The sequence below is a fragment of the Aquarana catesbeiana genome, linkage group LG03, assembly GCF_042186555.1.
Source record: "Aquarana catesbeiana isolate 2022-GZ linkage group LG03, ASM4218655v1, whole genome shotgun sequence".
Classification (NCBI taxonomy): Eukaryota; Metazoa; Chordata; class Amphibia; order Anura; family Ranidae; genus Aquarana; species Aquarana catesbeiana.
The window spans coordinates 131,603,089-131,627,738 of NC_133326.1; the positions used below are offsets into that span (position 1 = coordinate 131,603,089).

Genomic DNA, 24,650 nt, shown 5'->3' on the forward strand with positions numbered 1-24,650 from the left:
GTTACAATGATTATCAGGGGCACACCAGTGCACATGTGCCAGGCGGTGTACAGGTACACCACCTGGCCTGCAGCTGGCGCCCGTCTGGAGTAAAACCATTGTGGGTGTGCAGAGAGTGGTTAATTTTCAGAATTTTTTCACACCTGCCTAAAACTTTTGCACAGTAATGTAGGCATTTACAAGTTTATTTAACATGGTTTCCTATGGAACAAGTTCTGTAGAGCAAATCTGCAAAATGCAAAAAGCACTAAAAATGCATAGGTGTGAATCAAGCGTTAGAGGCTAAAAAAAATGCACCACTTGCACAATCAGGAAACATTGAATACACCTAAACACTAGGCGCGTTCAGCGCTTGAGCGTTCATTTATTCCAGTGGCCAGAATAAATTGAATATTCTGGAAAAATTGAATCAATGAACGCTAAAATGGATGTGCAGCTTTTTCTACCAGGAGCAAAGGCAGAGAAGGTGACCTTACAATACATATTTTCATTGGTTCAGCTTGGACCAATGTTAGTATGTCTATGCTATACCTGTCACCACCACTACTACAGTGATCTCCGTTGTCTTATGGGTCCTGTCCCATGGAGGCTGCTCATTTGGCATGGACACTATTTACAGAATTTCATTTTTCTTAGTGAATGCAATTTGTTCTCTAATTGGCCGAGGTGGAGAGAAGGGACACTAACATCACGATCCCCCAACTCCTCCAATCAGAGAATACTTTGCATTAAATGAGAAAATTATGTTAATGGGGCCCATGCTAAGCCAGCGCCCCCCTAGGTTTACTATGCAGGGCAGCCACTCAGCACAGGACCCGTAAGAAAGTAGTGACTACTACAGTCATTCTCCACTTCTACAGCAGTTCTCCATTATTTATGCAAAAAAAAAAAAAAAAACATACCTGGAATTTAGCTTTAACCACTTATCGACCACGCTATTGCCGAAAGATGTTCACAGTGCGGTCATCCAGTTCTGGGATGGCGTCCATGGATGTCAGAATCCCACCCCGTGCACGCCCCCTGGGGCACACCTCGGGTGTGCTATATGATCGCTGTGTCCTTTGGACACATTTTCTGTATTTTTTGGTTTGTTTAGCAAGAATAAAAAACCCACTGGTTATTAACCTCCCTGGCGGTATGATTATTTCTGATTTTAGGTGCTGAAAGCGGTACAATTATTTTGCACAGAAATTTGGCGTTTTATATTGTAGGCCTGTAATTCTTAGGAATAGTTCACTTAAATCTGTCCAAACAAGAGTCTAGTAGACATCCCGGGTATGATAAAGTTTGAAAAACGAAATAAAAAATTATAATATAATAAATAACTATAAATAATTATAACAAATAATAATATAATAATAATAAAAATTATATAATAATGTAATCAAATCAAAAACACTGAAATTTGCTCAGTTGCAGAATTGTAGCTTTTGTTACTTTTAGTGTTTGATGACGGATCTCCCCACAAATCACTATCGCTCAATTCTGCGAGTGATTCTAATTTATTATCGCTTTTTTCTAGCTGCTCTAAAACCACTTTTGATGTAAAGAGACAGTTTTGGTTGCTATGGACAATCTCCAGTTTCCTGGCAGAAAGAACAGTTTTATATATATAAAACTGCATGCAGGACACTGGGCAGACCACTAGGGACAAAGGAGATGTTTAGTTATTTGATACAGTACTGTAATCTGTAAGATTACAGTATGCTGTATCTATACTGTGTGTTTCACTTTTGAATTTACCGCCGAACTCCGTCCCCGTGCGTCGCAACGCTCGCAGGGAACGGAGCTCGGCACTGTGAATCGAGCGAGACACAGCGGCTCGCCGATCACAGCGGAGAGACATCGCAGGATCCAGGGGACAAGGTAAGTATGCTCTTCCTGGATCCTGCGATGCAAGCCCGAGTCTGGCTCGGGGATACCGCTTTTGGTATGTAAAATCCACCCCGAGCCAGACTCGGGAATACCGCCAGGGAGGTTAAATACCACCAAAAGTAAGCTTGATTTGTGTGAAAAACATGATAACAATGTCATATGAGTACAGTGTTGCATGACCGCGCAATTGTCATTCAAAGTGTGACAGCACTGAAAGCTGAAAATTGGCCTGGGCAGGAAGGGTGTGAAAGTGACCAGTATTGAAGTGATAAATCAATGTAGCCCTTCCTATACCTTTTCAGCATATATTCAGCTTGCAAAAGATGTAAAAGTTATTAATTGTCTGTCCTAATACAACACACGTGATTGCAAAAAAAGGCATTTGCAGTTTCTGCTTTTCTTTCCTTTTTTACTATTTAGACAGACACAAAAAGACAAGTTTTCAAACTAACAAGGCCCTACTAACCCTGTATAGCTTCAGCATTTACCTGTGTTCCCTGGCAATCCATATTTAGGTCCCGGGCTGCTATAAAGAGCTGCAATTGGCCCTCGGGGTCTGTGGGGCTTCCAGGGTCCAACCTGAACTTCAGCCGTCATGGTGAGCTTATGATCGGGATGTCACCATACACAAAGACGTTGAATAACTAAAGAGAAATAAATGTTTATTTATAAACTATATTACAGTGGACAGATACATACAGTGTGTGAGATTCAGAGGAATTCTAATTTGTTGTATTCATTCTCTTCTTGTAATAATCAAGACTGATTACATAATGTGGGCACGTTTACACAAAGGCCCCTTCACAATGACATTCCATCAGTCAGGTTTTGACTCATGATTACACAGATCAAAAATGACTACAATGTATCCTATGGCGTAGCCAATAGGTGTGCCCACAGGGTGTGCCATGTGTCTGGGCACACCCTAATCACCCTGTGTGGCTCAGATTCCCACTGTGTAGACCCCTGATATTTCACCAAAGCTCCCCAATGGGGCTTCCAATAAAAATTGAAAAAAATAATAAAAAAATTAAATAACTAAAATAAAAACTACTGACACCAATCTCTGCCCTGCTGACACCATCCATTGCTCTGCTGACACCATCGGTATATATATATATATATATATATATATATATATATATATATATATATATATATATATATATATAAATATATATATATATATATATATATATATATATATACACATGCACACACACGCAAATGTGTTTGAGCTTTGGTATGCACATCCTAATGCAATAGGCTGTGCACACCTATGGGGTTGCCACATATAAAAGGATGTGGGTTTGTACATCTGGGTTCATTTAGGTTCATCAGACCAAACGCAGTAGGTTTAGGACCAGGTCTGATTTGGCAGGACTGAACAGAATGGATGCAAACAGATGAAAGGATGCACATCTGTTTACATTTGGCCACCAATCAGAATTACATGGGTCTGTTTTTCTTGCATTACAAGAGAAAAAAATGAAACAGAATTGGAACGAACATGGATATCACATATGTTTCATGTTGTGATCTGATTCAGAAGGGATATCGTGTATGGATTTCCTGCTGGGATGAAACAGAGGAGTCTGTGTGAAAGGGGTCTTACTGTGTGCCCCTACAGCAAATTACAATTATTTTCTAATCCAAGGTCTGTCACATATCATATGTGGAATATATTATAATGTACATTGTTACACTGAATTAATGTAAATATACATTAACTCAAACCTTGTAGCTAATGAACTAATCAATAGTCATGAATGAAGCATTTGCAGAATTTCCGCACTTTAACACACTAAAAAGTAATGCAGCTCATCTATACTGTAAATGTTAACTGTTAGCTTTGTAGGTGTTATGAATAAAAAATCCCAGCATGCACTGCTAGCCAGTGTGACAAAAATGTTTTTAATTGACAGCTTCCTTTTAAAGTTTATATTTAGGCATTTTTTTTCCTTTTGGATAGAGTGGGGAAGAGTAATGCTGCATACACACGGTCGTAATTTCCGAAGAGAAATGTTGGATGTGAGCTTGTTGTTGGAAAGTCTGACCGTGTGTATGCTCCATCGAACATTTGCTGTCGGACTTTCTGCCAACAAATATTCCTTAGCAGGTTCTCACATTTTCCGCCAACAAAACGTTGTTGTCAGAAAGTCCAATCGCGTGTACACAAATCCATCACACAAAAGTTCACACATGCTCTAAATCAAGCAGAAGGAGCCGCACTGGCTATTGATCTTCCTTTTTCTCGGCTTGTCGTACGTCTTGTACGTCACTGCATTCGGAATTGTTGGCCAACATTTGTGTGACCGTGTGTATGCAAGACAAGTTTAAGCCAACAACCTTCGAACAAAATTCCACGGTTTTGTTGGCGGAAAGTCCGATCGTGTGTACGGGGCATTAGACTCTCTCCCTGGAATTCATAAAGGGTGTTGTAGACATTCTTTAGCATTCTGTCAGGCCTCTATACCACAACTGTTGGCATTTTGTGACAGATACATTTACCTGTCTGAAACACGTACATGAATAGGTCACATGGAGGCCAGCACTGAGTTTGGAGTGTCCATACCAGACATTTCTTCCTCAGTGACGCTCAGCAATGCGAGGCTAGCTATTTAAACCAATGGCAGCTATGAAATCTGCCCACTGATGTCCACTGTCAATCACAAAGGAGGTGGACCTCATGGAGAACTAGGCTTTCAGAGTTCCCCGTTGGGCTCTGCCCACCTATCTTGCACAGTATCCATGGAGTTGAGATTGTTGGATGGGCAGAACCTGATGAGGAACTCTGAGAAACTAGTTCCACATGAGGTCACATAGAGTGGGCAGATTGCATAGCTGCTATTCAACACAATAGCGGCTACAGAATCTGCAAACTGCGGTCCGCTGTCAATTACAAAGAGGGCAAACCTGATGGGCAACCAGTCTCTCAGCATTGGTGGCCTGTATCCAAACAACCAATGAAGTAAATACAAAACACATTATACAACCCCTCCCCCATAACATTGTCCCGTGTGTTTGAGTTTGCCCTAATTATCTCCAATTTCATTATCTACAAACTGGAGGTAATTATTTTTTTATTTGTCACAGCTATAATGACCTATTGCAAATGTAATGCAAATAAGAACTACAAGAATCTGTTGTACAATTTGGAACTGGTAATTAAAGTAATGCAAGGTGCAGGACATTTTAATAGAGATCATACCACCAGAAACAAGTTGCAAATGCTTTATTGAATTCTCCCCTCTGTCTGGTGTGTCCCCATTGGGGAGATTCACCACTCCATTTGTACTGATGACAATGGTTTCAGAAAAGGAAAGGGGAAAATCCAAAATTTTATAGCTGTCCACAGAATAAAATTCAGGGGGAAATCTTCCAGTTGGGACACTTTTCATTGAGACAAATGTCTAAGACGGAAATCGCCATAATTTTTCTCTAACTTCCTGTTGGACTCTGTACAGAGAGTGAAGTAAAATGTCCCCAATGATACACAGACAACAAAAAAATACCTGCCAGGGGTTTTAATTCTTCCTGCTCTATCCAAAAAAAATTTAAAAAAATAAAACATTTTGGCTATACCTATGTAGGTTTCTTAGGCATAGGAGAAAACAAGGACTGATCTGATCACATGTACTTGCGCTCTTTTTACCTTAGCAATTTTTGTAAGGCTAGCTCAGGTCATTTAGCTTAAATAATGATACCAACCGGGCTTGTTTAAAATAGTTGTTTTGTTTTTGTTGTTTTCATCCAATCATTTTGCCAATAATGTACATTGCCTTGAAAAAGTATTCACACCCCTTAAAATTTTCCACATATTGTCATATTACAACCAAAGATGTAAATGTATTCTATTGGGATTTTAAGCGAAAGACCAACACAAAGTTGCACATAATTGCGAAGTGGACAGAAAAATTATAAATGATTTTCAATTTTTTTTTACAAATAAATATGTGAAAAGTGTGGCGTGCATTTGTATTCAGCCCCCCTGAGTCAATATTTTGTAGAACCACCTTTTACTGCAATTACAGCTGCAAGTCTTTTTTGGGAATGCCTCTACCAGCTTTGCTCATGTAGAGAGTGACATTTTTGTCCATTCTGCTTTGCAAAATAGCTCAATCCCTGTCAGATTGGATAGAGAGCGTCTGTGAACTGCAATTTTCAAGTCTTGCCACAGATTCTTAACTGGATTTAGGTCTGGACTTTGACTGGGCAATTCTAACACATGAATATGCTTTGATCTAAACCATTCCATTGTAGCTCTGGCTGTATGTTTAGGGTCATCGTCCTGTTGGAAGGTGAACCTCCACCCCAGTCTCAAGTCTTTTGCAGACTCTAACAGGTTTTCTTCTAAGATTGCCCTTTATTTGGCTCCATCCATCTTCCTATCAACTCTGACCAGCTTCCCTGTCCCTGCTGAAGAAAAGCATCCCCACAACATGATGCTGCCACCACTATGTTTCACAGTCAGGATGGTGTGTTCAGGGTGATGTGCAGTGTTAGTTTCTGGCCACACATAGCGTTTTGCTTTTAGGCCAAAAAGTTAAATTTTGGTCTCATCTGACCAGGGAACTTTCTTCCACATGTTTGCTGTTTCTCCCACATGGCTTCTCACAAACTGCAAACAGAACTTCTTATGGCTTTCTTTCAACAATGGCTTTCTTTTTGACACTCTTCCATAAAGGCCAGATTTGTGGAATGCACAACTAATAGTTGGCCCATGGCCAGATTCTCCCACCTGAGCTGTGGGTCTCTGCAGTTCCTCCAGAGTTATCATGGGTCTCTTGGCTGCTTCTCTGATTAATACTCTCCTTGCCCAGCCTGTCAATTTAGGTAGACGGCCATGTCTTGCTAGGTTTGCAGTTGTGCCATACTCTTTCCATTTTTGGGTGATGGCTTGAACAGTGCTCCATGAGATGTTCAAAGCTTGGGATATTTTTTTTAAAACCTAATCCTGCTTTAAACTTCTCCACAACTTTATCCTTGACATGTCTGGTGTGTTCCTTGGCCTTCATGATGCTGTTTGTTCACTAAGGTTCTCAACAAATCTCTAAGGGCTTCACAGAACAGCTGTATTTATACTGAGATTTAATTACACACAGGTAGACTTTATTTACTAATTTGGTGACTTCTGAAGGCAATTGGTTCCACTAGATTTTAGTTAGGGGTATCTTAGTAAAGGGGACTGAATAAAAATGCACGCCACACTTTTCAGATATGTATTTGTAAAAATGTTAAAAACCATTTATCATTTTCCTTCCACTTCACAATTATGTGCCACTTTGTGTTGGTCTATCACATAAAATCCCCAAAAAATACATTTACGTTTTTGGTTGTAACACGACAAAATGTGGAAAATTTCAAGGGGTATGAATACTTTTTTCTAAGCACTGTACATTACCTTAACCCTGGTGTAATCCCATTATATTCAAAGGAAAGTTGGAGGAATAACATTGCTCAAGGTGACAACACAGGGTTCTTTTGTCACATTTCTGAAAAGTTTTTGCAATGTTTTCTGCCAATTTGTTTGCTTTAACCTTTTTTACACTGTATTTTGGCACTGCAACACACAGCATCAGAGAAAAAAAGGCAAGTTTCCGCCAGAAAACTAGGCTGAATGCAACTTTACAAACAAGCCCCCATAAGTGTTAATTCACAAAGCCACTTGTTATTTTACATGTGTTTGTTATTTTCTCATAATTTTTTTGCATCAAATTGTATGATTCACAAAAAATATTTTACTGGTGTGGAGTTTTATTATATGTCCACCTTGGCTCCTTTTTTCTGCTCTGAACTACGGGCAAATGAAAAGTCATTGTTAACGCCCGCTACTGTCATATAAAAAGGTATGTACAACCCATTCAAATTGTTTACTTTTACAACATATTTGAACAGGCAAACAGATCTTTATTAAAACAGTGTCTGCAGATAAATCAGTTATATTCAAACAAATGACATATAAAATTGACATGTTGCATTTGTTCTCAAAATCTATAATAGAAAAAATGCAGATTTGTCATGTGGAAAAAGTACATTTTACTACATTTACCACACCACTGCTACATTCACCACGACACTCCTACATTTACCACCACCGCAATCCATTAATCAAATTCATAGATCCTGGTGTTCCAGATTAGATGTTATTGATTAGAACCTCCAAGAGCTCAGTTCCCACTAGTGCGGGCCGCGGGTTCCAGTTGCGGGAATCGCATGATCATGCGGTTCCCCTGTGGCCGCATTTTTAAAAAGGTGCATTCACCTTTTTGTGCGTTTCACACAGCACAGCAGCCCATTCAAATGAATGGGTTGCCGTGCCTGAGCAAACGCAGAATGCGCGGCCCACACTAGTGTGAACCCAACCTTAGGGAGTATGCAGGTGAAACCTGTCTAGGGTCTGCTACTGACATATGCTATGTCATCATGCCAAGAACAAAACAGCTTCCTCAGAAAGAAGGTTGTGGATATATATATACACACACACACACATACAGTGGGGACGGAAAGTATTCAGACCCCCTTAAATTTTTCACTCTTTGTTATATTGCAACCATTTGCTAAAATCATAGACAGAAAAACACAGAATTGTTGACATTTTTGCAGATTTATTAAAAAAGAAAAACTGAAATATCACATGGACCTAAGTATTCAGACCCTTTTCTGGGACACTCATATATTTAACTCAGGTGCTGTCCATTTCTTCTGATCATCCTTGAGATGGTTCTACACCTTCATTTGAGTCCAGCTGTGTTTGATTATACTGATTGGACTCGATTAGGAAAGCCACACACCTGTATATATAAGACCTTACAGCTCACAGTGCATGTCAGAGCAAATGAGAATCATGAGGTCAAAGGAACTGCCTGAAGAGCTTGGAGACAGAATTGTGGCAAGGCACAGATCTTGCCAAGGTTATAAAAAAGTATCTGTTGCACTTAAGGTTCCTAAGAGCACAGTGGCCTCCATAATCCTTAAATGGAAGACGTTTGGGACGACCAGAACCCTTCCTTGAGCTGGCCGTCCGGCCAAACTGAGCTATCGGGGGAGAAGAGCCTTGGTGAGAGAGGTAAAGAAGAACCCAAAGATCACTGTGGCTGAGCTCCAGAGATGCAGTCGGGAGATGGGGGAAAGTTGTAGAAAGTCAACCATCACTGCAGCCCTCCACCAGTCGGGGCTTTATGGCAGAGTGGCCCAACGGAAGTTCACCTCAGTGCAAGACACATGAAAGCCGCACGGTGTTTGCTGAAAAACACCTGAAGGACTCCAAGATAGTGAGAAATAAGATTCTCTTGTCTGATGAGACCAAGATAGAACTTTTTGGCCTTAATTCTAAGCGGCATGTGTGGAGAAAACCAGGCACTGCTCATCCCCTGTCCAATACAGTCCCAACAGTGAAGCATGGTGGTGGCATCATCATGCTGTGGGAGTGTTTTTCAGCTGCAGGGACAGGACGACTGGTTGCAATCGAGGGAAAGATGAATGCGGCCAAGTACAGGGATATCCTGGATGAAAACCTTCTCCAGAGTGCTCAGGACCTCAGACTGGGCCGAAGGTTTACCTTCCAACAAGACAATGACCCTAAGCACACAGCTAAAATAACGAAGGAGTGGTTTCACAACAACTCCGTGACTGTTCTTGAATGGCCCAGCCAGAGCCCTGACTTAAACCCAACTGAGCATCTCTGGAGAGACCTAAAAATGGCTGTCCACCAACGTTTACCATCCAACCTGACAGAACTGGAGAGGATCTGCAAGGAGGAATGGCAGAGGATCCCCAAATCCAGGTGTGAAAAACTTGTTGTATCTTTCCCAAAAAGACTCATGGCTGTATTAGATCAAAAGGGTGCTTCTACTAAATACTGAGCAAAGGGTCTGAATACTTAGGACCATGTGATATTTCAGTTTTTCTTTTTTAATAAATCTGTAAAAATGTCAACAATTCTGTGTTTTTCTGTCAATATGGGGTGCTGTGTGTACATTAATGAGGAAAAAAATTAACTTAAATGATTTTAGCAAATGGCTGCAATATAACAGAGTGAACAATTTATATACACATACACACACACACACACAGTATACATATAAACATAGGGCTTTTTTCTATATAGGTGCAGGAACTCCCCCTTTCTGTGTCACCCTCTTTCTTCACCCCTACCCACCTCCCAGTACTGCCCTTTTAAAGAATACAGAACCAAGTATCATTTTGTGGTGCTAGGTAATTTGAATGGAATTTGGTAATGATAACAAGAAAAACTTCCTGCCACATTTCCTTTTAGGACATAGTGATTGATAGCCCTGCCCTACTGCTCCTGTTCACAGTAATTCTTAGATGTATTGGCTACATTAGTTTTCTTTTTTTTTTTTCTTTTGCCTTTATTTTCACCTGTTAATCTAACTGGTAAGTTTCTCATATTTTAACTTCCTTTAGCAGACCAGTCTGTCCTAGAAAAGTGACAGTTAGATGGAACCAAAGGCAGATAATACTTACCTCTGCTCCACTGGTTAAATTCCCGCGAGGTCCCTCTGTGGTGCCGGCATCTTCTACCAGTCTTTTTTTCAAGTGCCAATCTTCAGCCATCTTAATTGGCCAGTGCGGGATGAAGTCAATGCGCATGCACAGCTCCATTTATATTCTGCAGAGGATTGCGAACCAGATGGTAAGTTTATTTTATTGTGGAAGAGACATTATACGTCTTTTCTGCAATAAAAAGCCTGCTTTTTGGGGAACAAAATGTGTTTAGTTCCACTTTAAAGTGTTTGTTAACTCAATATTTCATATTCCTGATATGTTCCTGCTATACCATGTTCTTGTATTAAAGAGTATCCTGATCTCTTTGTATTGCTTTGTTTATGTGAAATCCCTGGTGTTCCTGCCAGCCCCTCTGCTTTCCTATTAAAAACTGACCACAGTAAGCAGGAGAACACACTGTGGTCAGTTCTCTAGCTCGGCTGCGAAATTAGTGTACTCTCCTCCAATGATCAGACTTGTCCTGTCCTGGCACCCCTCCCCCCGCACAGCTTTTCACTGGAGTGATCAGTGTACTGTTGCTTCTCCTCCCCGAGCTCTTATGCAGCTGAGAACAAAGGGGACAGAGGGAATGTGATCACTTATAAAAAAGGGAAAAAAGGGTATTTATAATTTTTTTTTATATCTATACACAAGTGTTTTGCCTTTCATTTCTATTTGTAAAATGAATGGATTGTTTTACAAGGTGATCGTTTACAATCACTTTAAGGCCGCGTACACATGAGCGGACTTTTCGGCAACAAAAGTCCGACGGCCATTCCGGCGGACTTTCGTCGGACTTTTGACGGACTTCCGACAGACTTTCGATCATACGGACTTGCCTACACACGATCACACCAAAGTCTGATGGATTCGTACATGATGACGTACGACCGGACTAAAATAAGGAAGTTGATAGCCAGTAGCCAATAGCTGCCCTAGCGTGGGTTTTCGTCCGTCGGACTAGCATACAGACGAGCAGATTTTTCGACCGGACTCGAGTCCGTCGGAAAGATTTGAAGCATGTTTCAAATCTAAAGTCCGTCAGATTTTCGACTGGAAAAGTCCGCTGAAGATCAGATGAAGCCCACACACGATCAGATTGTCCGCCGGACTCGGTCCATCGGACCAGTCCGGTCGAAAAGTCTGCTCGTGTGTACGCTGCATAACACTTTTTTTTAACAGGTACAGGTTTTTTTCTTTTGGGATACATGTTTTACATAAATGAACTAGAAAAGCTACAATTTCTGGGGAAATTGTGAAAAGTGTTCTTGCCTCTACAACTGGAGTGGGCCGAGTAACTGGGTGGAGTGGCTTGAGTAATTGTGTGGTTGGAGTGGCTGGAGTAACTGTAAAAAGTGTTAAAAAGCTTAATATTTTAAAAAGTATAAATAGTAGTAAAAAAGTTGAAGTCCCATCATTAGCTGAAAGAGCTGAACATTTTGTTTCAAAAATGATTTTTTTTTTCAAAAGATTATTTTTTTCAAAAATATATGTATTTTTTTTTCAAAAGATTTTTTTCTTCAAAAATGATTTTTTTTTTTTAAATGATTTTTTTTCAAAAATGATTGTTAAATTTTTTTTTTTTTCATGGGGTGATCATAATGTTTTGGCTGATCATGTTGTGGTCATAATGTTTTGGCTGATCGTGGGGTGGACATAATGTTTTGGCTGATCATGGGGGAGTCATAATGTTATGGCTGATTATGGCGTGGTCATAATGATTTGGCTGATTATGGCGTGGTCATAATGTTTTGGCTGATCATGGGGGGGTCATAATGGTTTGGCTGATCGTGGGGTGGACATAATGTTTTGGCTGATCATGGGGCGGTCATAATGATTTGGCTGATTATGGCGTGGTCATAATGTTTTGGCTGATCATGTTGTGGTCATAATGGTTTGGCTGATCGTGGGGTGGACATAATGTTTTGGGTGATCATGGGGGAGTCATAATGTTATGGCTGATTATGGCGTGGTCATAATGATTTGGCTGATTATGGCGTGGTCATAATGTTTTGGCTGATCATGGGGGGGTCATAATGGTTTGGCTGATCGTGGGGTGGACATAATGTTTTGGCTGATCATGGGGCGGTCATAATGATTTGGCTGATTATGGCGTGGTCATAATGTTTTGGCTGATCATGTTGTGGTCATAATGGTTTGGCTGATCGTGGGGTGGACATAATGTTTTGGGTGATCATGGGGGAGTCATAATGTTATGGCTGATTATGGCGTGGTCATAATGATTTGGCTGATTATGGCGTGGTCATAATGTTTTGGCTGATCATGGGGGGGTCATAATGGTTTGGCTGATCGTGGGGTGGACATAATGTTTTGGCTGATCATGGGGCGGTCATAATGATTTGGCTGATTATGGCGTGGTCATAATGTTTTGGCTGATCATGTTGTGGTCATAATGGTTTGGCTGATCGTGGGGTGGACATAATGTTTTGGGTGATCATGGGGGAGTCATAATGTTATGGCTGATTATGGCGTGGTCATAATGATTTGGCTGATTATGGCGTGGTCATAATGTTTTGGCTGATCATGGGGGGGTCATAATGGTTTGGCTGATCGTGGGGTGGACATAATGTTTTGGCTGATCATGGGGCGGTCATAATGATTTGGCTGATTATGGCGTGGTCATAATGTTTTGGCTGATCATGTTGTGGTCATAATGGTTTGGCTGATCGTGGGGTGGACATAATGTTTTGGGTGATCATGGGGGAGTCATAATGTTATGGCTGATTATGGCGTGGTCATAATGATTTGGCTGATTATGGCGTGGTCATAATGTTTTGGCTGATCATGGGGGGGTCATAATGGTTTGGCTGATCGTGGGGTGGACATAATGTTTTGGCTGATCATGGGGCGGTCATAATGATTTGGCTGATTATGGCGTGGTCATAATATTTTGGCTGATCATGTTGTGGTCATAATGGTTTGGCTGATCGTGGGGTGGACATAATGTTTTGGGTGATCATGGGGGAGTCATAATGTTATGGCTGATTATGGCGTGGTCATAATGATTTGGCTGATTATGGCGTGGTCATAATGTTTTGGCTGATCATGGGGGGGTCATAATGGTTTGGCTGATCGTGGGGTGGACATAATGTTTTGGCTGATCATGGGGCGGTCATAATGATTTGGCTGATTATGGCGTGGTCATAATGTTTTGGCTGATCATGTTGTGGTCATAATGGTTTGGCTGATCGTGGGGTGGACATAATGTTTTGGGTGATCATGGGGGGGGTCATAATGTTTTGGCTGATTATGGCGTGGTCATAATGATTTGGCTGATTATGGCGTGGTCATAATGATTTGGCTGATTATGGCGTGGTCATAATGTTTTGGCTGATCATGGGGCGGTCATAATGATTTGGCTGATTATGGCGTGGTCATAATATTTTGGCTGATCATGGGGGGTCATAATGTTTTGGCTGATCATGTTGTGGTCATAATGGTTTGGCTGATCGTGGGGTGGACATAATGTTTTGGGTGATCATGGGGGGGGGGTCATAATGTTTTGGCTGATTATGGCGTGGTCATAATGATTTGGCTGATTATGGCGTGGTCATAATGATTTGGCTGATTATGGCGTGGTCATAATGTTTTGGCTGATCATGGGGCGGTCATAATGATTTGGCTGATTATGGCGTGGTCATAATATTTTGGCTGATCATGAGGGGTCATAATGTTTTGGCTGATCATGGGGGGGGTCATAATGTTTTGGCTGATCATGGGGGGGTCATAATGTTTTGGCTGATCATGGGGTGGTCATAATGTTTTGGCTGATCATGTTGTGGTCATAATGTTTTGGCTGATCATGGGGGGGTCAGCTTTTGTCATACCTTCATCTAGCAGATGAAGGTATGACCACATGCATTTGGGGGGTCTCAGCATCTTGTGTTTACAACCACTGTTTCCTAGCAACGCTCATGTCCTGTTTATGCTTCACAAATACTGCTCAATACACAATACACAGGTTAATGATAGATGTAATAACTGTGCAGTAATTCAAATGGCCGTATTTTGAAAACTATAAATCCTACAGTGAAGATCTTTATATTGTAAGAATCACAAGACCCAGACCTAGATTTTGATACATAGTATGTCTCTGAAATATTAAAATTGAAGGCACAGTCGCAGTTTAGATATTGCCCTTCAAATTTGAAGGGGCTAGAGTGTAGTTTCAATGAATGTCAATGGACGGTGTGAGTTGCAAACAAATGGTCATATTATGAAAACTATCAGGACTATGGCATAGCTGTGGACATGATTAGTGGCAGCAGGGATAGCTGAACGTTTTGATATAAGATTTGTGTAGGTGGGCTTGAAAATGAGGGAGTGGTGGCAGTTTAGAAATCATGTTCTGATTTTTCAGCTTTTGTCACCTCCCACTCTAGTTTTGAACATTTCCCCATTCATTCCTATGGGACAAATTTCGCCGCAAAAATGACAATATTTCGTGAACCATTTGGCGAAACGTTCCACAAAGTAATAGCACACCAATCGGGAACACGTTTCGGTATATTACTTGTCTATGTAGTGTAAAAGCTGTGAGAGGAGTTAGGGTGGTAAATTTGGCTATAATAATAAGAATAATATATATGTGAGATAACAGTAAGTGGTCTTGCTATGCAAGAACACTTAATAAAAGATGACAGCTTCCCTGCTAGTGTTAATTTGTTAGTCAAATCCATATAAATATGCTAGTCCACCTAACACCATCCTCTCCCCAGATTGACAATACTTCTGTCCAAAGGTGTCCCCCACCCCCACCCCCAGAGTGCAGAGACCCCGAGACAGGAATGTGTTACTGGCAGGATTACCAGGTTAAAATAAAGGGGGAAACAAAGCTTAAAAAAAGAAAAGTAATACAGCTTACCACAAAGATTGTGGATATATTACATTTTTGTTTCTGACTTTAATACTGTTTTCATACAATAACAAAAATATTAAAGAGCAAGCTTTGAAAATGTGAAAGCCATATACAACATTAAATTAAATTATACAATATAATAATAACTTAAAATGGGCACTCACCGCAAATACACGTTGATGAAAGTTCCTGTGGCTGATCTTGCAGCAGCACTTGAAATCACAGGACGAGTTCTGTCAGGGGGTAAATGAAAGTTGAACCCTAGAAAGTAGGATTTCTACAAGGGATATTAGTGAAAATCACATTCAGAAGTTGGCAGCAGCAGTACTTTAGGTGACTGGTCTGCCTGCCTCCTATTCAGCAAATTCAGAGCAAAGTATGAGAAAACCTCAGTCTCTGTATCCCAGTCCATTCACTAAACACTGTGTCCCTGGTTACCAGGCTTGGAGGCTGTTACTAAAACAAACCATCTTCACTCAATTCACTCCTAGATGCAAACATACAAAGGGACTGAATAAAACCACACGGTCAGATATTCCCCGAGAAGTTTTAGGGCTCATACACACAATACATGCAACCGCAAATTTCCTCTAGTGTAAAAATCTGACTTTTTTTCTGTGCTAGAGCTTCTGGTGATACAAAAATAAAAAGGGAAGGGATTTGCTTGGCCATACTTGGGTGCATGTCAATGCTTGCATTTTTGGTTACCTGCACATGCACCTATGACATACCATAGCTCCCAACTGTCCCTGATTTTGAGGGACTGTCCCTGATTTGGAGCAATGTCCCTCTGTCCCTCCTCCCCCCTCATTTTGGTCTGATCCATATAGTTGTATATAAAAATCACTTTTTTTCTTTCAAAAAGTGTTCCCCAGTGCTAAATCTTTCATCCAATTTCTAAATTGCTGCATTTTTACATTTCAAAAGCAAATATAAAGGAATAGTAGTGGTAAAAAAACGCCTTGTGGATTTAATTAACCTTTTTTTTTTTTTGGTTAATTCTCCTTTAAGGAGGTGTGGCAGGGGACGTATCCTATGCCTACATACATATGCTGGTAGGTGCCCCTCATTCCCATCTCAAAATGTTGGGAGTTATGCGTATTCCTGCAGTGCTAAACTTCCAAGGACAGCCAATCATTATAATGGCAGGCTGTACGGGCCACCTATGGCTCACTGGCCATGGAAAAATGCCAGGATTTCTACACTACAGGAGATTTGCGCCTGCATGAGATCATAACGACAGAAAAATTAAAAAAAAAACACGTGCAATGCCGTAAAGAGGAACGCCACCCTTACTATTAAAAATAAAATGTTTAAATACTAAAACTTGTCTCTATATAAAAGTAAGAAAAAACATACTGACTAGTCCGGTGATTCCAGCGCTCTCTTGCTTGTAGGCTAAGCTCTCCCTGTACTGCTCTGGCACATGTGCAGACATGATGCAGGGATTTATTATTATTAATATACAGGATTTATATGAGGTGTGTCTAAAAAGTTTGGTGAATGGTCTGATATCTCAACCGCAACATGGGCCAGGTGGGCGCGCATGCACATGGCTATCCAGAGACATGTCGAGAAGCGTTACCTAGCGTGGAGTACACGTGAACGTCAGATTATACCCGCTGCAGGCAGTCGAATGTAGTCACCGTGAGAGAGGGTCACAGTGCAATGGAGCAACAAGTGAACATCAAGTTCTGCTACAAATTGGGGAAAACGGCAATGGAGACGCATGAAATGTTGGAGCAAGTGTACGGGAGGAAAGCCATGAACAGAAAATATGTTTAGGATGGAGGAACGTGACTGGCCTGCACAGAGTTCTGACCTTAACCCGATTGAACACTTTTAGGATGAACTAGAGTGGAGACTGCAGGCCAGACCTTCTAGTCCATATCAGTGCCTGACCTCACATATGCTCTTCTGGATGAATGGTCAAACATTCTCATAGACACGCTCCGAAACGTTGTGGACAGCCTTCCCAGAAGAGTTGAAGCTGTTATAGCTGCCAGGGTGGGCCAACTCAATATTAAACCCTACGGACTAAGACTGGGATGCCATTAAAGTTCATGTGCGTGTAAAGGCAGGTGTCCCAATACTTTTGACAATATTTTTTATTTTATATATATATATATATACACACACACACACACACACATATATTTGCATTTACTCAGTAATTCATAGTTTTTATAATATATATATATATATATATATATATATATATACATACACACACATATATTTTTGCATTTACTCAGTAATTCATAGTTTTAGGTCTAGATCAGTTATCGATTTTTGTCCCAAGTGGTTAAACCTTAGTAATTAGTAACTAGCTGGTTTTATATGTGCCATCTTGCCAGTTCTATAGCAACAGGCACACATTCCAAGAGAATATGAGGACATGCAGTATATTCCCGTGTACATGTACAATACAGGTATAGTCACTGACCTCCGGTAATTAGTGTTTCCACATAGACAACCTCAAGACAGTTCATTCAGAACTCAATCCTCGCACTGATAATTCTCTAAACCAGTCTTATGTATTTTTACTTCTCCTCAATTCAGCTTTAGTTACAGAATAGCAGTGCAGTCACCAGGGATCTGTCCCCATACAGTCCCTACATGATGACACTGTAGCACAGTACCTTGTACCCCCAGAGAAAGGAACACCCTCACACTTGTTTCTCCATCTTACACAGCAGTCTTCCCCTCCCTCCGGCGTTCACTTTGTTCTCTCTCGGCTCAGACTCGTTCTCGCTCCGGTTGTCTCCATGGTAACATCCAACGCTGAAGCACAGGTAGCCTTGGTTCACACCTGAGTGATCTGAAGTACTTTTCTAGAAGCTCTTCTACGATCGACATGAGAATGGGAATGCAAGCGGTACCCCTAAACTGACAAACACAAAAATATGTAACAATAAGTAATAAAAAACACAAAACTATGACTTTTTTTGGTAATAGAAATGGCTGTGGCACTTTATTGGTTAATTTATTAATAAACGGTACAGAACAAAATAAATGAAGTAAAACCAAACTGGTAATAAAACTCAAGCTTTAGTAGAAGAAAACCATATAAGACAAATACTCTATAAATTAGTCTCCCCCTTAAAGAGGAAGTAAAGTCCAAAATACTTGCACGAGAGGTCCCTAGGCAGTGTCGGCATCCTCTCTCCGGCTTCTTCTTTGGCCATCTTGATTGGCTGGTACAGAATGACATCACTCCTGTGCACGCGAGGGAGGGCAGTCATCCCAGCGCATAGACACTGTGCTGAAATGTAAACTGAGCTGGGCCTGCGTACATTCTACAGAAGACTGTGAGCCGGCAGGTAGGTTCATTTTATTGCAGAAGCAATGTTACATTGGCATTATCTCTTCTGCAATAAAGAGACTTTAGTTCCATTTTAGATGAGGGGTGACAGACCACATACAATTACCACAACAAGGGAAGGAAGGAGGAGAGCTGGTTGCTATGGGGGGGGGGGCAACTGTCAAGAGATAGTGGCTCTTGAAGTGGAACTAAACTTACCTTCACTCCAACAATCCCGTCCCTCACCAGCGCCGACATCTTATTTTGCTGTTTGTCGGTCTTCGGCTTCCTCCATTGGCCAGTGCAGGATGACGTCACTCCTCCAAATGAAAAGATGAGTACCACAGCCACAAGTGCTAATATTAATTTTAAAATTATGCATATACCATATTTTTATTCATAAGGAAGGAAGTACATGTAAAACAAACATTAAAGTGTTGCTAAACCCAGGACCCTGCATTCACTATATCTGGTCTCCCACAGTACACAGAATATCGAACTGCAATTATTTTAGTAAATATAAACTGCTAAATACCTTTTCTCATCAGCAGTATATAGCAGTCTTGTGACTTCTATCAGTGTCTGGTTAAAGCTTGAAGGCAGAGTTTTCATTCTACTTTGACTGTCCTATGAGACTGCATGATCCCTGACCCTCTGTCTGGACAGTGCTGATTGGCCCTGTGCTGATCACATGCCCTCTCCCCAAAAAAACCCAAAAATACTCTGTAGCAATACACACCAAACTGAGCATGTGCAGAGTGCCCCCAAGGCTCTGTTTTGTCAGAAGATGGATTGGGGACTTGGGGACAGTGGAAGAAGGGGAGGATCAGAGAAGACAGGATCAAACAGCCTTTTTACACAACGCAGAGGATTAACCCCTTAGGTTCCACAAAGAGTATAACCAGCATGCTTTACTGCATATACAGACTGATTTTACTGCTGTGGGTTTAGTAACACTTTAAATACTGAGCCAATGTGTAGGACTGCTACATTCATAGGTGTGCGCAGCCTATTGCATTAGGGTGTGCACCCCAAAGCTCAAACACACACTACTCACTACTACTCACATCACTCACCATGTTCATTCAGAAAGGGAAGGGGCTGATAAATACATATTTACCGGCCACTTCCCTCACTCATCCTAAAACATCTCCGCAGCAACAGCCGGCAGGAGAGGAAAGGAGGGAAGCCAGATATGCAGCAGAGGGAAGGAGTGGGGAGCCAGGGCAGTAGGGGGATTCTGTGCTGCACAGGGTGATTAGGGTGTGCCTTTGCACACCCGGCACACCCCTTGCGCACGCCTATGGCTACATTCCTGTGAAGGGGAATGCTAAATGCTTTTTCATCTCTCCATTCCCATTGTATCCTATGGTGCCCGTTTTATACTGTGCCGAATGTTATCATGTACACTATGAGTAAGCTCAAATTTTAAGCTGCTCCTACTGTTAGCACAATTTTGCCACGCCAATAGTTTGCCTCTAGGTGCCCAAGACTGAACACCCTAAAAAAAATTATCTACAACCATTGTTACTAGCATTACAGTGTGAAAGCAATCTATAGACACTATAGATCCATTTGGTTAGGCAGCATTTGGCCTACCAATATATTTGTGGGAAAACTAGCAAGAATATACAACATCCATACAGGTACTCTCCCTGTTGGGTCTTTACAGTTAAACAGTATGTGCTGTCTAGTAAGGGTTCATTTACACTTGCTTCGGCTTTAACACACATTAACACCTAGTTTACACTTGCTTCAAAACATGGCTTTAGGCAGGCTTTGTTAAAGCTTTCTGAACGCTAGTCAAAGCCCCTGTCACTAAATAAAATGGTTAACTTACAGTCCTGTTTACACCTTGCTTTTGCTTTGCTTCGGCTTCGCTTCAAACATATACCCCATTTAGCATTAGTGGTGCTTCAAAGCACCTTCAAAGCCTCCAGAGAAGTCTATGGCAAAGCTCGCTTGAAGCCCCACTGAAGCCTCACCGAAACCCCACCAAAGCCCCACCAAAGGCTCATTAAAGCCCCATTGAAGCTCCACCAAAGCCTCATCGAAGCCCCATTGAAGCCTCATCGAAGCCCCACGAAGCTTCACCGAAACCCCACCAAAGCCCCACCAAAGGCTCATCAAAGCCCCATTGAAGCTCCACCAAAGCCTCATCGAAGCCCCATCGAAGCCTCATCGAAGCACCAAACAAAAGCAAGGTGTAAACAGGACTGTAAGCTAACCACTTTATTTAGTGACATGGGCTTTGACTGGTGTTCAGAGAGCTCTAACAAAGCAAGTGTAAACTAGCCCTAAGAGTTAAAAATATGTCTGCAGAAAATTTCATAATGTAAACAATTAATCTAGCCTAAATGATAAAACCTGGTTGGTTGCTTTAAGGAAGCTATAACGGCATTTCGTTCCCAAGGTGTATAAGTCACTGGGCTATCCCAGACCAGTGACCTAGACCAGTGACCTATGCAACTGAGGAACTAGAGTTAAAGAACAAAGTTTCAGTAGTGAAAGTGAACAACAAAAATTCTAATGACCTAAGCTTACTTAAAATGAAGTATAGTTATGGTCCCTTTAAATGTGGAATGACTAACTAAAACATATCCTTACTCAAACTACCCTGGCAACATAATCCTTTAATACTATAGCATTTAGCTGTGACTGTACATTCTTCTTAGACTCAAAGAATTTAAGAATGCTGAGATAGTGCTAACTTAGCAATTTACTATATCGTATATCATAACATTCCCACAATGATTTCTTAGCCGAGTAGCAAAGAGGAAAAAAAAGTTAGGGCACAACAAGGGATAAGCTGGGGAGGATTAACAAAAGCAACAACAAAAATGCCTCACCTTGTAAGTGATAGGGTTGACCTTGTTATTTTCAGCAGTCAGCAAATTTTAAGGGGCTTGTATATATGGGGAGTTTTATCTAGTAATTCATAGGTTTAATTTTGTCCTTCATTAAAAAGGAACCTCAGCCCGATACCGCCACTCTTTTGTGCCGCATCTTTGGATTTTCCACATGTGAAAAGATTTGCTGCAGGTCTCTACCAGGTCATTGTTATAGCTATTGAAGCTATAACGCTCTGAAGCTGACCAATAGGAAGTTAATCCTGCATGTGAAGGCCCCCTCTGGTCCAACTCCATCCCTCTACCCTGTCCTACCCCTCTCTTTGTTTCCTTCTTTTTATAAGATCAACTTTATGACATCGACACTCCTGTTTTGCAGAAGGTACTCTTATGAGTGGACTTTACGGCAGACTTTGTCCTGCGGACTTTTCAACGGACTTTACGACGGACTTCCCGAATGATCGGACTTGCCTACACACAATCAACCAAAGTCAGACAGATTCGTACGTGATGACGTACGACCGGACTAAAACAAGGAAGTTCATAGCCAGTAGCCAATAGCTGCCCTAGCGTCGGTTTTTGTCCGTCGGACTAGCATACAGACGAGCGGACTTTTCGACCAGACTCGAGTCCGTCAAAAAGATTTGAAACATGTTTCATTTCTAGGTCCGTCGAACTTTTGGGGAAAAAAGTCCGCTGGAGCCCACACATGATCGAATTGTCCGACGGACTCCGGTTCGCCGAACCAAGTATGCCATAAAGTCCGGTCGTGTGTACGCGGCATCACTGACCATGCCTTACTCTTGAGTGTCTTAACGATATGTGGATTTTCATACCAGGGATTGGCGATAATTGCATCACCTTTTCCAACCCTTTAAGGGATGTTAAGCCCCATTTGCTATCGCAGATTCTTTAAGTAAACGCCATACCACTTCAGCTCTACTTAAAGATGTTGTGTAATCCTCAGAAGGTCTAATTCCTCAAAGAATGTTTGTTTTTTCATGTTCACCTATCATACTTAGGCTGGCAAAGTATGTCTTTGGCAAGATGTGTAGATCTTCAAGACTAAACAATGGTTACGTGTGTGTATCTAGACTCTACATTGTTTGGCCAATAAAACATTTATTGAAAACATAGACTAAGTACAGTTTTGCTAACAAATGCCAATGTTGCAAAACTTGTCCTGGGCATTAAAGCAGAACTAAACTCTCTTAATCAGCATTAAAGTGATACTAAAGTCTTGTTTTTTTTGTTTAAAAATAACAAACATGTTATATTTGAAAGGAATTATACACCTTGACGACCACCCTGGTTTATGCAGGCAGACCATCGGGACCCTCGGATCCGCGAGATACCACATGAGGTGCTTTGAGTGTTTTCACAAGGTGCCTGTCTTTATTGAGTACAACAGTAGTTTATATACCAGTAAAAATACGTATCTAAGGGTTATACAAAACTTACACTCAGGACTTTCTTATCAAGAGTAATGCCCCGTACACACGGTCTGATTTTCCGATGGAAAATGTCCGATCGGAGCGTGTTGTCGGAAATTCCGACCGTGTGTGAGCTCCATTGGACATTTTCCATCGGATTTTCCGACACACAAAGTTGGAGAGCAGGAGATAAAATTTTCCGACAACAAAATCTGTTGTCGGAAATTCCGATCGTGTGTACACAAATCCGACGGACAAAGTGCCACGCATGCTCAGAATAAATAAGGAGATGAAAGCTATTGGCCATTGCCCTGTTTATAGTCCCGACGTACAGATCGGTCGGATTTTCCGACAAATTTGTGTGACCGTGTGTATGCAAGACAAGTTTGAGCCAACATCCGTCGGAAAAAATCCTAGGATTTTGTTGTCGGAATATCCGAACAAAGTCCGACCATGTGTACGCCCTATTAGACTGCTGACTAGATAACAAGAAATAGCTGATGACTTGCTGACACAGGATGTTACTTCAAGATTTAGCTTAACCACAGTATCTCATAGGGTGTGGTTCTATGCAAACTGCTAGTCAAGCTGACCATGGCAAAACTCACATACACAAAAGTTATTTTCTACTTTATGTAAAATGGAGGGGAATCCAAAATGGAGTCACATTCTCTTACAGGACTTACCTGCTCTGTGCAGTGATTTTGCACAGAGTAGCCCAAATCCTCCTCTTCTCAGGTCCCCCACCGGCGCTCCTGGCCCCTCCCTCCTACCAAGTGCCCCCACAGCAAGCAGCTTGCTATAGGGGCACCTGAGCTGAGCTGCTGCTCTTTGTGTCCATTTAGACATGGAGCCGCGGCTCAGCCCTGCCCCCTCTATCTCCCTGCCCCCTCTATCTCCTCTTTGCGTCACTGTGTTGTGAAGTGCTAGTGGAAGAACAGTGTACATAGAAGTGTATATAGTTGAGTGTCCCTGAAAATATTTTGTTCCAGTCAAGTGGACATCCCATAAAAATCCCTATCCCCATCCAAGTTATTAACCCCTAAATAAAAAAAATATAAAGCAAAGCTGCAAGGACTGTTTCCAGTCTCAGTGAACCTGTGGAAAATTTGGTGTACCTGGCTGTGCAGCAGGGGTGTTTCTAGGTGGCAAAAAGACTAGGGGCTTTAGCCCGAAGTCCAAGGCCGGCATTGGGGGGGGGGGGCTGCGGTGGTGGCGGCATGGGGTTTTTTGGCTGGGCAGTGGGGTTGTGTGGTGGGGGGTAAGCTCACTTGCTGGTTGTTGCCTGGCTTACCGGTGCCCATCAATGCGGACCACTAAACTCACCTGCCTGCCACACTGACCTACCTACCTGATACACTGACCTACCTACCTGACACACACTGACCTACCTGACATACACTGACATACACGCACTGACCTATTACCTGACATGCACTGACCTACCTGACATACATATACTGACCTACCTACCTGACATACCTACACTGACCTACCTAACATACACTGACCTACCTGACATACATACACTGACCTACCTGACATACACTGACATACACGCACTGACCTATTACCTGACATGCACTGACCTACCTGACATACATATACTGACCTACCTACCTGACATACCTACACTGACCTACCTAACATGCACTGACCTACCTAACATGCACTGACCTACCTACCTGACATACATACACTGACCTACCTAACATACACTGACCTACCTACCTGACATACGCTGACCTACCTAACATACACTGACCTACCTACCTGACATATACTGACCTACCTGACAT

General features: G+C 41.7%; 1 protein-coding gene across 2 annotated transcripts in view; it reads right to left on the reverse strand.

Annotated features, from left to right (window-relative positions):
- LOC141131692 (ciliary microtubule associated protein 1A) overlaps positions 1 to 18,044 on the reverse strand; it is a 43,030-nt gene extending 24,986 nt beyond the window's left edge. Inside the window, exons 1-3 of one of the 2 annotated variants that reach the window (XM_073619251.1) lie at positions 17,908 to 18,044; positions 15,430 to 15,498; positions 2,364 to 2,519 (exon numbers count right to left, since the gene is read on the reverse strand). In XM_073619251.1, coding sequence (XP_073475352.1) covers positions 2,364 to 2,472 — 109 coding nt within the window. In that variant the 5' untranslated portion in view covers positions 2,473 to 2,519; positions 15,430 to 15,498; positions 17,908 to 18,044. Of the gene's footprint in view, positions 1 to 2,363; positions 2,520 to 15,429; positions 15,714 to 17,907 lie in introns of those variants that run through there. The other variant, XM_073619249.1, reaches the window with a different exon arrangement.
- Between the last annotated feature and the right edge of the window lie 6,606 nt (positions 18,045 to 24,650).